Below are 15,005 nucleotides of genomic sequence, written 5' to 3' on the forward strand. Positions count from 1 at the left end.
TGTAATTTAGTATTGCTTGTGTGGGGAATTAATTATTGAGAAAGTACTTTGAGCACCTCTGTCATAAATAATACACAATGCTTGAATCAGCAGGCTGCTACCAAGGTCTGGTGTGGCTGTGTAGGGACAAAACCAATACTCAGTGCTCCAGGAGTTTGCTGAAGGATTTGTTTGTCCTCTTGGCAGGTTCCACGGGCATATGTGAACCTGGTGACGATGCTTTACATAGCAAGGCTCCGGGAGCTGCATCAATCGAAAAACAATAACTGCCCAAAGCTGATTATGAGGTTTGCAGATGATTTATGTTACAGCTTGCATTCTTGTTCACAGAAGGCTGCAACGTCTTCATGAGAAGTTTTTTCTTAAAGGGAAAAGGATCTAGTATTTCCAACTACCAAACATTTTTCTCTGTGCTTGTCTCTACATTTTGGTTTCAACACAGCATTTAGAAGAAGCTGTTGCTGTCTCTGTATCTGAGCCCTGCTGTTATTGCTTCTTATGAAGGTGCCACTTTTGGCTCCACTCTTACCCTGCAAGTGAGTTCAAGCCACAGCAGAGAAAGCTTAGCTGGGCACTCTTTGATGAAAATAGAGAAGACGCTAAGACACCAAGTTTTCTAGTTGTATTTACAGATTTACTTTTCTGCACTTAAAACTCTCCCTCTTGCTTCTGCAATTTTCAGTCTCTGTAATCTCATTGCTGATGATTAGTTTTATCTCTAATTAGTGTCTCAAGTAGATGTTTTGGATGCTTCATTGTGCCACCTGTTGCTTTCTGGCTCAGCAGTCCTTTCCAGATCAGTGTTAGGCCACTACTGAGGTGGCAGGCCTGCACCCTGAGTGGACTTTTGGTGACTCAGATAGGGTCCAGCATTGTCCCCTGGAGCTGCTTCTGGGAGGACTTGCTTCTTTTCAGAAAAGCAAGTCTCTGCTTTTCTGGACAGATGGGGAGAATAACTTTGTCCTGTGAATGTAGGCAGCCACTGGTTTTACAGGAGAGAAGAGATGCAACCCTCTTGCTGTGGCTTCCTTGTGGCTGTCAGTGAAAAATTGGTTTTGAAACTCAGGGTGCTGGTACTCCCAATAGCCAGTTGTAGTTTTTAAAATTTTTATTTATTTATTTTTACAAAGGTTACTGGCTAGAATACCCAGGTATCTCATGGCCCTAATCACTGGACAAGGATAGTTAGCAAAGCCTTTAAGATTAGATTGTCTCACATTAGCTGTAATCTTTCCACATAATTTCAGGTGCCATGCTGAATTTAACATTTTCTAGTCTGGCAGCAAGCCGAGTTTACAGGGTGATAAGGAGAGCCCATGTGGGACAATAAATGCCATTCTACTGAGTAGAAGAACCACCGTAAGGAGGATTTTGATCTTGAAAGTCTTCTTTTTTTATTCTAAGAGTAGCAAACAACCTAAAGAGAATATGTGTCTACTAATGTTGTGTAACGTGTTTATGGAACTTCTGAAAACACAATTTAGATTCGTATTGTTCTCATATAGATGTACTGTGGAAGTAAAAGCTTTTGTTAGTTGGTCTCCATTAAGATAAGTTTGGACACAGTAGAGAGCTGTGATATTTTACATATATCAGCTGCATCTCTGTAGGAGGTATTTCTCTAAGAGCTCACTCAGGGATGCTTTACTGTGGTCGCACTGTCAGGATATTTGAAAGGAGTCCTTCTTCTAATGTGGATTTCTGCAGTAGTGATGGGACATGCCCAGGAAGATGGAACATCCCAAAAATATCCATGTGCTAGAAAAATAAAAACCTCAGGAGAGGGATAAAGGTGGCCAATATGAGTTCACAGAATCTTAAAATGTCTCAGGTTAGAATGGCTCTCTAAGGATGGAGAATTCTGTATCAGTCCTGGTGGTTGTTTTGGTGCTCTACCAGCCTTGCTGTGATACACACTATAACCTCTGACTCTCTCAGCTGATTAGAATGAATTTGTGGCAACTCCATCTTGAAGGATGCTTGCACAGTTCTGAAGCAAAGCATGTTGCACAAGTGTACTTGTGAACAGTTTTTTGGGGAGGGTTGGCCCCAGGTGCCAGCCAAGCACTCCCACAGCTGCTCATTCACCCTACCCCAGCAATAGGGAGAAAACAAGGACTGTGATCAAGAAAATTCGTGGGTCAAAATAGACTGGGAGGCCACCTACCAAGTATTGTTGCAGGCAAAACAGACCTGATTTGGGGAACTTAACTGTATTTGGTGTCCATGAGCATAAACATTTAATTACTGATTCTGGTATTGGAAAATGAATGAACAAAGAAGTTGAACAGTTAAAGCACCTGTCCTCCCTCCTTCTCAGCTTCAGCTTTTCTCCAAGCATCTCTCCCCCCACCCTTGTTACTGCTGCAGGGTACCCTCAGCCCCTTCAGTGAGGCATGGCTTGGGGTCTGGATCTGGTATCTTTCTGCCACTCCTTCCTGCTCACTCTTGTCCTGTGCTCCAGCATGAGTCCTACACTCATGTGCATCCACAGGTTGTGGTCCCTTCCAGGGGTGCCTGTTCTGCCATGGAGCGCCTCTTCCTTGTTCCTGCTGTTGTTCTCTCCTCTCTCTCCCTGGTGCTTTCTGCCCATTCTTAGGTAGGTTTTCACAGGCACCACCAGCTTGGCTGAGAGGCTCAGCCATACCCTGTGGCTGTTTTGCTGGAGCTGTGTCCAGAGCAGGCAGCCCTGGCCCCTCCTCACAGAGACCACTCCTGCTGCTGAAACCTTGCCATGGGCACACAGTGTGGCTTTTGCTTGCATGGAAGCTTTTTCTCACTTTCTGTTCATTAATTTATGCCTAATAAATGTGTTTCTGCTCAAGAATTGGGGCTATGAAGAAACTCAGGGGTGAGATGTAATGCTCTCATTCAATGGCATTTCAAAGAAAACCCTCTCAGGGCTTTTAATCCTGCAGCTTATCAGATTGGAAGCCAGGGGGAAAAAGGAAGAGCAAATCTCAGTGCCATGCTCTTATCCCACAGGGTCCTGTGTCCTTGTGTCATAAACCCCAAGAACAATTCCAATGAGTTGAAGAAGTTGATCTACTTTAACAGAAGGTATCAGGTAAGGCACATTGCTTTTGTTAGAAGGTTAATATCATCCTTCTGTTGATCAAGGGACCACAGGTGGACTAATTTGAAAGTGGAGGACAGTTTCCACTCATTCTAATGACATATTTGTAGTTGTGACTTAAAAAAAAGTAGGATCAGGATCTTTGCAATTCTGTTTCACTAAACCAACAAAACAGATGAGAAGAGTAATTATTACAGAGCCATAGAAAGTAGAATGTGTCAGAGAGTCAGCAGTTTTTTTGATAAGTTATGTTATTGAAAATCAGGTTAAGTCAAACAACATGGTAACTCAGGAACAAGTTTTCAGGCACAGTGTGTCAGCCAAACCAAAAACACTTTGGTGGTTTTGGAAGGACATATTTTTGACAGAAAACCTAATCCCTGAGCAGGCTGCCAGTCCTTGTCAGTCAGGCAGCCATCCCCAGGCTGCCTCTCTGTAAAGAAGCCCAGGATGGGTGTCTCAAAAAGGCGGCTCCATTGGCTGCCTGGCATGAGCTGAAAACCTTCTACAGGAGGGAGGGGTAACCCCTGGGTGAGGTGTTCAGCTTGATGAGCTGAACACAGAAGAAGGAACAATGACAACTTTTCTTTTACTCCTTAGGAGGGAACCCGCCGGTTAGTGGAGAGTGGAAGGTATGACACGAAGGATGATTTCACAGTGGTTATGCAGCCATTTATGACTAATATTGAAATGCCAAAAACACAGGTAAAACTAACAAGAAAACCACACCTACATTAAATCCTAGTGCAATGCCACAGACTTGTCAAAATCATTTTAGCTGTAAATGTAGCTAGGAGTTTCCTGACGTAGTAATTAATTAGTATATTCAGTTACCATCCAAAATTGCATGAAATGCTTATGGAATATGAGAAACTGGGAGACAGGAATACAAACCTTGATTTGGGGCACTGCAATTGAACAGCCATGAAGTAGATATTTTAGGTCAAAATCTTCATCAGGAAGCACTTGCTCTACATTCCCTATACATCAAGTCCTTTCCAGTACTTTGGTAAATGACCTTTGGTATGAAAACCCATATGTTTCAAAGGACTGTAATGTGTAAATCTCAGGGGAAATAAAGAAATTAATATCTCTGCCCAGGTATTCTGTACTCAGAGTCACAGTGTATTCCTTATTACTTTGGGAATAGTGTATTAAAGAGTTTTAAAAGGCTTTGTAGTTCTGAGTTACTAACTTTCCCTGGCCTGGTTTAATTCTGTTTGCCTCAGAGGCCTTTGCAGATACTTTGTTTAGAAGTCACCTGGGTTATCTCACTGGAAGAGAGAAGACGGAATACACAACTTGTTGCGTATTTGCTGCCTGTGTAACAGCACCTATTTTGTTTTCTAGGAGGGGTGGCCAGATGAATCATTTTTTGCCCCAGATTGTTTCCACTTCAGCCAAAAGGCTCATTCCCAGGCTGCACGTGCTTTGTGGAACAACATGGTAAGATTTTTAAAGGTTGTGTTGCTCTCTCCTTGTTCACTTCATCCTGCCCTTGGCAGCAAAAATGCCCCAGAGATCTACTGGGTAGCCATATCTCTTCTGAATTGTGTTTACAAAGGGAAAGAGTGATCATATGAAGAAAGGTCACCTGAATTGTTAGCCCAGTCATATCAAGCCAGTAAATCTTGGGGTACGTTAAAGCTGGGTGTGTTCAGGCTGTGTCTATGAGGAAGATGACATCTGCCAGGCACATTGACCAGCAGGCCACATTCCAGGTGTGTGGGAATTAGCCTCTTCAGCACAGAAAGAAACAGTGCTTGGGGCAGATGCCAGCATTGGTGCAGTGCCCTGCAGTTGTCTTGTTGTGCTGCAGAGGTGGTTTCCAATTACTGGCAGCACAGCATCACCCATTGCTCTCTGGTACTCATCTGCTTTTCCTCTGTGCATCCCCTTTTCCCCCCAGCTGGAGCCTGTAGGAGAGAAGACAGATAGTCAGAAGTTGGATGATGAGCTTGTCCTCAAATGTCCATCTGAGGTAAGTTACAAGGGTGTCTGTGTTTATGTGGAAGTGCAGGGAGTGGCTGGGGGTCTGTGGGAGTCTTTACCCCCTGCCTGGAGCTCTGGCTCTGTGAGGGTGATCTGCTCCTCCCCATACAGTTTGTGCCACGGCCACTAAGAGGAGCATGAGCACTCACCCAAGAGAGGATGGAGGGCAAACAGGAGTCAGCTTCCTCAGAGTCACACATCACAGCTGGCTAAAACACAAGGGAAGGGTGTTTGGCCTACCTAACCAAGATCATCAAGTATCCACATTGAATGGCAGAGCTTCAGTGGGGGGGAAACAGAGCAGTGTTGGTACCAGTCAGGATAGCTCTGCTGGATTAACTGGGAATGCCTTGCAGTGGGGCCACAAGCTTCTTGTGAGACACACACAGTGGGGTCCTGAGGGTATTTTCTAACTTCTGTTTTAAAAATATAACCCAGATGTACACTGTTGCTACCCAAATTTTAAAAAGGCCTTTTATTTATTTGTTTGTTTGTTTTTAATCCTTCTGTTTTATTTGTGTCAAGCTGCTAATCATTTACAGACATCTGAGAGCCAAAGTTTGGGGAATGGAAATCTCCATGTGTTCCTCTGTTGCTTTGCATTGATTCAGATTGCCTTGTTTTGTAGGCTGAGCCATTCCTGAGGACATATAAGAACAGTAATTATACCTACCCTAACCAAACTGCAGTAAGTGTCAACATCACCATCCCACTGTTACTCTGCTGCATCTGTTCCTGTATGGTAACCAAATGAGTTATGTTCTGCAGCACAGGGCAAATCAATCTTTGGCCAGAGGGGCTTGGGAGGCTGAGTGCATGGCACAGAGCAGGGAGGTACTCCCTGAGTTAGACAAAATGTATCAGAAAACACCTGTAAGAACACGTGCCCAAACAGCACTGCTGTCAGTACAGGATGCTGCACTCTTCTGAGCAATGCTGAATATGACTATTGAGTTGAGCAACCAAGACCTGTCTAGTTAATTACATGCTGAAGAGACTCTGGTTTATCAACCTGGCCTCTTCTGGGAAGGTCCTAGTTTCTACTGACTGTATTTGCAAGCCAAATGCTCTTCAGCTTTATTTTTCTCTTTAGAATTATGGAAGTCAGCTGCCATGTGAGGACAGATCTCCATCCTCCCCTCCTGCAACTTCAGGTAATCTTGCCTGTTTTATGTTAAGAGGTTGAATTACCTTCAGCTGTCCTTCAAGATGAATGTTAATTTTTGGCTGAAATGGTTGCTGGACTGTGAAAAACATTGCTCAGAAAGGATGTTTTTCAGCAGATGCTTAACAGATTCAATGCCACATTGTCACACAAGGTAGCATCCTGACTAAGTAGCTTCACTTAACTCACTGCCAGTGGAGAACTGCAACATAACTTGTGATGAAATCCAGATTTGAGTGCTGACATAGCTTATAAGCTATTCCACCTAAATGTCGTGGAAAGAAACTGGAAATACAACTTTTTCATGTCAGTCTGGAATTTAGCAGTATTTGGGTTTTCAAATAACTTCATATTGTCTTTGCCTTAGTCTTTTGAAGTGTTTAATGTGCTGCTCCTGCTTTGTGTAATTCTGCATTATTTTACCTTCACTTTCGTGCTGGATATTGTTTGCCACTTATTGTTATTTGCTCCTTGCTCTCCTGTCTTTTCAGTCATGATGTTAACCACTGAAATACTGAATAATATGCATATGTTGGTGCTACAGTCACAGGAGATGAGCTGGAAAGAACTTCCAGTTTATCACTTGGGTATTGCAAAAACAATGTGACAGAGCATCACAATGACAATGGCATATTTCACCGACACAGTAGAGGAAAAAAATAGCTATTTCTTAACCAGGTTCAATTGTATCTCTTTCCTTTGCAGTGCATTCCCTAAAGCCAGCTGATGTGAAAATTGTAGCAGCCCTTGGGGATTCTTTGACGGTAAGAAGAACGTGTTTTTACTGTTCTCCTGGTGAAACTACAAACGTGTGCCCACTCCAGGGGGGGGAAATAGTTATTGTACCCAGAAGTGAAGATCTGTTCATTCATGGATTATAATAGATCTAGCAGCTAAATTAAGAAAGAAGGTGTCAGTCTTCCAACGCTCCATTCCTCCACACACGTATTCAGGTATTCATGCTTTTGAACTCAGGCAAAAACACAGACAAATCCTTTAAACAGGTGCATAGGTATTTTAGGTGCTGGATTGGAGGCAGAAGAGATCAGATGCTGTTGAAATGAATGGGACATAGCACAAGGCTTAGGTTACTGTTCTTTTCAAAGTTTTTTTCTGCATAGGAATGAACTGATGAGCCTGTTTTTCATACTCAGTTCTTTCAGGATCAGAATGCAGCTAAGTGGTTTTGGATAATAGCATTTTAATCAGTTTAGCATTAATGAGATAAGGAAGTATGGGGTCAGAGCCCTCTGACTCTATGCACTTCAGAAGATATTCAGTCATTTTATTCTGTCTGTTTTAACTCTCAACTGGTTTCTTGATCACGATACAATTCTTGCTGCTGATGATTATCTTTGGTAGTCAAGAAGGAATATGTTTCAAAATCCAGACATGCTATATTCCAGTTATGCCTTTCTGCCTTATGTTTTCATACTGGTCAAAGATTGAAATTCTACAGCCAGTCAAAGGAAACACTGGACAGAAAGATGTAATTGGAACATAGGTTTCTCTGAATCCAAGCCTTCACAACAAACACATTGTGTGTACAAACTGTGAGCCCTTTACAACTCTCTGGCAGACATGGTGCTACAGCTCCTACACACAGGAGGCTACTGAAATAAATAGAAGCATTTTGATGTGAACCTGCAGTATTAACAAACAAAATACATTCTGTATATGGTCATGGTTGCTGTATTGTGATATCTAGGGCCCTGCAGTGTTTCTGCTTCTAAGTATAGTCTGTAGAAACTGGGAATAGAATCTGCTTTCACAGAACATGCAGTGGTGTATTGCTGTCTTAAAGCTGCACTTGGCCTCTACATAGTTATTCTGAGCACCAATCTCCTGTTATTTCAATGAAGTTTATACATAGAAGAAAATGTAGTATTGTGATTTAATCTAAGGTAGCAGCAAATAGTACTGTACTCAAGTACTAACATGCACCTAGATTTAGAATGAAACTATACAATCACTGTCAGGAACTCTGCTGCTGAATTCTGGAGGTATTTTAGGAGGATTGTAGTTGCTAGCTTTCGTCTTTCTTCAGGGTAAGTGTAGAGAGTGCTTCCTCCTTGCTCCAGTTCTGTTATAAATCTTTCAATTTAGCACAATGGTTTTCAGACTGGTATATATGAGTTATGGTGCTTCTTTCTGATATGTGCTTATTTTCTCTGCTGAGTTCATGTAGTGTTTCGTATCATTAGCCATTTTGTGTGTTTGATTGAGATGTTTTTATCACTGTTGACTAATGCAACCATAAAAGAGTCATTTACCTCATCTAGACCCATGTCTTTGTTCCACAGCTCCATCATACATTTTGTGTCATATATACAATATGATGCTTTGAAATAATTATGAAAGGTATTGTTGTATCCTTCAGGAGAAAGGTTTGGGAAAAGTCAGATGCATTTTAAATCTTTGGAAGACATCCACTCAAAAAGTAAATAAAACAACTCTGTAATTCTATTTAAATTAGTAAATTGTATTTGTTTATGTATTTGTATTACTAGTTACTATTGCATTAGTAATTGTGCTTTAATTTCATTTGGTTAATGAAAAACAATGTCCAGGCTGGTTCAGGAATTGCCTCAGATACCCTCCAGGATGTGACCACTCAATACCGGGGACTGTCTTGGAGGTAAGTCATCAGCCAAGGTGATGAAAAGATGTGTTTTGGGTCTTTCAGCTGTCAGAAAGCTGGAAAAAAGGCGACTTCTCAGGCTAGCACTTCTTGAAGGTGTATCAAGATTTTGTCATAAGGGTAGCTTTACAGAAAGCATTTTCAGCAGTGGGTTTTAAGCAAGCTTTTTGATCTTATGCTTTCATTTTTGGCTGCCTGCAACAGTTTGTATTTATATGTTGGGATGTCAGGTTGCAAATCTACAAAACAAGTCAGAACTGGTTGGTTTTAGGACTTCTCAAAGTTTTCTATTTCTGAACTTTTTGTAGTGTCATGGAAAATAGTTTGTTTGGCCAGAGAGCTTTTGCCGCATATAGCAACACGCAGTCATAAAAGACTAAATTGTTTTGCTGTTGTGGTGTAGCTCTATTGATATTGACTGAAGCAGTTCTGTGCTGCACTAATACCTCTGTGTAAGCTGGAGCGTGGCCTAAGTATGTCAACACAAAAGCTGGAGAAATATATCCCTGTGGAGATAGCAGGAGGAGTGAGGAGCTACTTGCTGAAGTTCTCTCGTCACTCAAGGGCTGTCTGTGTTTGGTGTTGCCTTAGAGGGGCTTCATGAGGCTGGAATGGGCCTCAGAGTTGACCTTCTAATCTGCAGTACTTAAGTATGAATTAAGTATTTGAGTATAAAGCTATGTCAGGCATTTTTCTGCCACTTGATAAAAGATTGACTGTACCCTTGTACATCTGCAAGAGCAGTAAATCTTTGTGACAAGCATCTTCACCACTGAAACCACACCTGTTCTCCCCAATAGCACTGCCACTTCTGTTGTCTCCATGGATTCTGATAGAATGATAGTTACCAAATTAATATCCTTTTGCTTTTCCCCATGATATGTTGCAGGTTTTCACTTTGTTTATTGCCTGTGTCCAGACAAGAGGTGAGTTAATGGGATTTTTCTTTCTCATTTTAGTATTGGAGGAGATGAGTCGTTGGAGAATGTGACTACTCTACCTAGTAAGTAAATGCTTTGCTAGATATAAATGGCAAGATTGAGGAGATGCAGTGGACTAATTTCTGATAGATTTATAGAGAGCTTTTACGTATCTCAAAGCTGCATAATGTTTATGTTTTACTGTTTTCTTTAAAAGAAACAGTATGCTACGATTAAAAAATAAAAAGTTGCCTTCATCCGTGAAGCTGAGAACAGATAGAAATTCCTTTGCTTTCTTTTCCCTCTCCCTTTTCAACTCTTTGGTGAGTATTTGAATTTCTGAATAACCTTGCTATGTCCGTGCTCATGATGTACTTAACATTTGCTTTTAATAAATATTCCATCACAATTTTTCCAAAAGAAATATTTGCATAGAGTAGGCCTCTTTGGTAAATAAAGCTGCCTACTCATACATGTAACCTGAAAGGAATAATTTTAACTTTCTCTTCACTGAAACCGGTAACTTTACGTAGCTCAGTCTATTGTGGATGTAGAGTCACTCAACTTTCAATTTGGATCAGTTGTAGTAATAAACTTCCATTTGAAGAGGGCCAGTAAATTCTTATAAATAATAAATAAAAAATGTTCTTTTTTATGTTGGCCATTATTTTAAGCAGAATGTAACAGGAATATAATTAGAATAAGCAATTAATTGTTCATTGAGTTCTATTGCATTTGATAAAGCCCGCGCTAAAATGTGGTTAAACTCAGTCTTTGAGATGGAAGTAGATTTTATAGTTTGCAATGTGGCCATGTTCACTCTCGCTATAGGTTATTCTGCCAACTTCCCTTTGGAAACTACTATGGAGAACATGGTGTAACTTCATCAGAACCACGCACCTGAGGCTTTGTTTTTCATGTTTGTCAGTAGTATGAGATTTTGCACAGCAGTGAAGCAGAACCAGATGCTTTAGCTGAAAACTAACTCCAGCTGGGCTGAAGGACCCTTCACACTCGCTTCACAAAGTCAACATCATATCACTGATAATTTTGTTTTAGGCTTTAACCACTACAACATGGGAGAGAACTGCGCACAGTAGTCCCCAGTTCTGCTCATCTTATTTGCTGGTACCAGTGCAGGGCATTGCAAGCACACTGCTGTCTGAGTCACTGCAGCTGGTGACCCCTCTCTCCACTGCTTGGTGAATCTGTTAAGTTTGACCGGCACCAGCTGTGCTGTTAGAGAGCAAAACTGTGGCAGTGCTGGTGTGGTCTTCTAGTCGCTGCAGGCAGGGAGCAGCTGGAGTCCTTTGCCTTCATTGCCACCTCTGTTTTTCAGACGTCTTTCGAGAGTTCAATGTTACGATCATGGGATACTCAACTGGTATCGGGAATGAGAATGATTCCAATGCATTCCTTAACCAGGCAGTTCCTGGAGCGCTGGCTGAGTATGTAGCTTTTTGTTTTACATTTGTAGGTGATGGATGCTTCATCTAATTGCCTTTCAACTGTCTCATGTGCTGTCACAACTTGCTCTGAAGAGCAAGCAGAACCAGTTGAGTTAGAGTGGAAATTGGCTCAAAACACGTTAAACGTATGGGTTTATTTCATAGCTGAACTTTCAAATGAAACTAACAGTCCTCGTTACGAAATCCACAAACAAGAAACTGGCAGAAACAGTTGGGAGGTTTCTACTCTTCCTGTTCAACATCTATTCATTTATCTATTTATCAGTCAGTAAATCTCTGAGAATGTGAGTGTTTTTAGAAATTAAACATGTAATGAATTGATAAGAGAAACTAGGGGTAAAACAGGATGAAGTCTTACGTAATTCTGGCCTCAGGTTTCTGGATAAGCAAGCAGGAAAGGATAGGAGAGAGATGGGAAAAAACCAGTCTAGAATCTTAAAAAAAAGAGAATTACTAATGGTCATCCATGGGTTTTGGTGCATTGCAGACCTGGTGCAGTTGGAGCCAGTTCTGCCAACATAATAGGGATTGTAATGTCTTGCAGTCACCTGAATTTGGCTCTTTGCTTTTAGTCACACCCTGGGAAGCTGCGTGAGTTGAGCGTTGCTATATTGCTTATCCTAGAAATCCCTGGATACTTACTCAAAGTCAGTGCTGTTTAATTAACAAAACAGATGGCTGCTTGAATTCAGTCATAGTTTGGGCACAGAATCTGGCAGACCATGCCTGGATTTGACATTGTGAGTTGCTATTACCCAGACCTTAATTTGTTTGTTTAAAGAAAAATTAATCTTGCTTCCCAAAGGAGTCTTGTAAGTGAAGTTCAGAAGCCAAGAGGTGTTTGTGTTTGCTGTATCTAAGCAAAGATTATTAGGATTTATCACTTTTTTTTATTGCTCTTCTGTAGGCCCTGTGTAACTTCTGATTATTCTGGTAATCTCAGTAAATACTTGGATTTCCTGGCAGAAATAGGGTGCTGGGTCCACTGCTGTATCTTACAGCCCCCACAGAACTGAAAGAAGGTGTTTTTTTTTATCTGGTGATGACCGAATGTAACTGTGTATGTCAGTGAAATGTGCTTCAGCCATCAATGAGAATTTATTAAAATACTCTATGCAGCACGTATCCAGATTACCTCCAGCTATTGCTTGTTGCATGAAAGAATGAGAGAGATGCCTGTCTCATATTCTTTATCAGCTAAATCCCAAAAAGGTTTGGTGGGAGGACTTGAAACAGGATACACAAACTCTTAAGTCACCATTTTGACTTAGGGCAGCTTGTATCAGCAACTGAGGCAATGCTATTAAATAGCTATTTGTTAACTGTTTGAAATGAATTGATGGATGCTAGTCTAATGAAAATGGCCTATTTCATCGATACCAATTAGTTTTCTCTCTTCCCCTGCAAGTGACTGGACTGGATAAACATGAAATTGAGCTGTCTTTTGTTTTGTAACCATGTTTTGTAAACATTCAGCAAGGAGACACAGACAAAAATCATGCCAGATTTCTGCTTGTCTTCTGTTTCTTTGTCTCATAACTCTCTGCAGAAAGTTGTGCAAAAGTAAAGTCCTGTAAAATACTATTCTTGAACTCCCAAATACTTCTTTTGGGGTTCTGTCCTATAATGTTTTGGTTCTTGATGTACCTGAGAAGATAAATTCAATCCTAGTCAAGTACTGAAATGTATTGCAACATAAGGAAACATTTCTCCTGCTTTAGGTATTTGATCCTGGAATGATGATGCAATTCAGCATTTATTCTTCATCAGCCAAAACCATCCATTTTCCAGTGATTCACAGGGCAAAAAAAGTCCACCAGCTAATGCTGGTATTTAAGAATTGCTACCTGGCCTGTCTTGCTTTATGGTTATCTGGAAAGTGCTTTCCAGAGGTGCTGGGACATTTCTGAAATCAGATAGTTTTGCAGCCTTACCAGCTTATGGATCCAGGTATAAGGGTTTCTTAGAATTAAATCCATGGCTGCTTTGAAGACCTCTTTATTGAAATAGATGAAAATGTAATAATGCAGGTCTCATACAGCAAAATGTTCCTAAATCTATCTGCATTCATTGCCAAAGGGCTTAAGTACATGATAGAGTTAAGGATAGATCTGAGTAATGTTGCTGAAGCAGAGCCTGGCTGAGGTCTCTAATTTCATGTGGAAACAAAAAAAAAAAAAAAAAAGAGGTTAAGAATTTAAGGGTGAGAGGAGAAAACAGGTGACAGGAATTGTGAATATCTGTATTTCCCATTAGCAAACTGTTTCCATTGGTCAAGGTCTAAATTTGATTGAAACTGCAGTTCAAGGCTGGATCATTGCTGGCACTACTTCATTCAAGATGTTATTGGATCTTGCTGCTTGCATTGGCTCAGGACGCATCAGCACCTCACTGACTGTATGAGAAATCAAATATTTATGTTGTGGACTGTCAGATCAATAAGTGGTGTTTTCCTCTGTGTCAATATTGCAGACAATGTCCTAGCTTAGGGATTTCCACAGTAAGAGCAGAAGGAAACTGTGACCACTTGTGGCTTGTGATAGCTTTGCAGTATAAATAAGTAGGTTATGACATTGGACAAGGGTAATGGTGATAAGAACTACTGCATGCACACAGTGTCTGTGTCTCAAGTAGGTGTATGACAGGGCTCATTCCTCAGTAGATGCTCCCATGCCAGTGTTAGATCAGTATTCAGCTGGACAAGGGCGGTGAGAGACCTCTCTTTTCCTACAGTAAACAAAGCATTGCAAAGGGAAGCTAAACTCTGGTTGCCATACAAAACAAGTGGCATGCTTATTAATGTCAGCTGATATGCTCCCAGAAATGATAGACAGCCAATGTCTTTAACAAGAGCCTGGAGGGAGATGCAGCTCATTCTGAACCACAGACCTGCCTGGAAGGTCAACTCCATTTCTGACCCCATTCTCTTCTCTTCCCTATGCATATTTGAAGACCAATCTGTCAGGGCAGTCAAACAAAGTTTGACTGAGGCACTCAGCCTGGGTAACTCAAAACTCAAAACATTACATGTTAGAGATCTATTTATCAATCATCTATCTATCTGTCTGTCTGTCTATCTATCTATCTATCTATCCTATTTGTCTATCTTTGTGTGTATATATATGTACAGAAAAAAGAGAAAGAGAGTACTCACCTGGCTGTAGGAAAGCATCTTAATTTGTCTGAGTAACCTTGAAGGTTTATTGTTTTTTTTTAATTACCCTGGAATAGTTGTGTACACGTAGTGTACAGTTATGTGTTGTAGGTGCAGGCTACAAAAATGAGGAGGGTGTGCACAGTGAGCTCTGAAACCTATGTTCTTCAGGCGCATGTTGCTCAAGAGGTCAGCTAAGTACTGGGACTGGAGATTCCTGTGTTTTAGTCTACAAGGAATAGGTTGATAGCAGCCTAGCTCTGCAGAGGCCCTCTGCTTACAACTGTTGCCATATTTGGCTTTTCAGCTGTTTTAGGTGCTAAGCACTGTAATAGGAGCTGAACTTACAGTTCCAGATTAATTACTGAACTTGACTAAAATCTGTATTCATCAATAATATAATTATATAATCAAGTTTGATTTGATGTTGATTTTATTACCAAGATGTGAACCTGCGATTTGATCACAGCAACATGAGTATTGTACTGTGTCCTCGCTCAACCCTTCTGATATCTGTCAACTTGATTTAAGATGTCTGAAGCGTGGTAATGTTGATCTCTCAATATGGGTGTTACTTTCACTCACTAG

At 41.0% G+C, this 15,005-nt stretch overlaps 1 protein-coding gene across 1 annotated transcript in view; it reads left to right on the forward strand.

Annotated features, from left to right (window-relative positions):
* Positions 1-15,005, forward strand: part of PLB1 (phospholipase B1) — a 90,107-nt gene that overhangs the window by 44,063 nt on the left and 31,039 nt on the right. Inside the window, exons 27-37 of the mRNA XM_038132168.1 lie at positions 187-287; positions 2,986-3,067; positions 3,677-3,781; positions 4,427-4,522; positions 4,986-5,057; positions 5,697-5,756; positions 6,162-6,222; positions 6,939-6,997; positions 8,804-8,871; positions 9,834-9,877; positions 11,134-11,242. Coding sequence (XP_037988096.1) covers positions 187-287; positions 2,986-3,067; positions 3,677-3,781; positions 4,427-4,522; positions 4,986-5,057; positions 5,697-5,756; positions 6,162-6,222; positions 6,939-6,997; positions 8,804-8,871; positions 9,834-9,877; positions 11,134-11,242 — 857 coding nt within the window. The remainder of the gene's footprint in view (positions 1-186; positions 288-2,985; positions 3,068-3,676; positions 3,782-4,426; positions 4,523-4,985; positions 5,058-5,696; positions 5,757-6,161; positions 6,223-6,938; positions 6,998-8,803; positions 8,872-9,833; positions 9,878-11,133; positions 11,243-15,005) is intronic.

The sequence above is a fragment of the Motacilla alba genome, chromosome 3, assembly GCF_015832195.1.
Source record: "Motacilla alba alba isolate MOTALB_02 chromosome 3, Motacilla_alba_V1.0_pri, whole genome shotgun sequence".
NCBI lineage: Eukaryota > Metazoa > Chordata > Aves > Passeriformes > Motacillidae > Motacilla > Motacilla alba.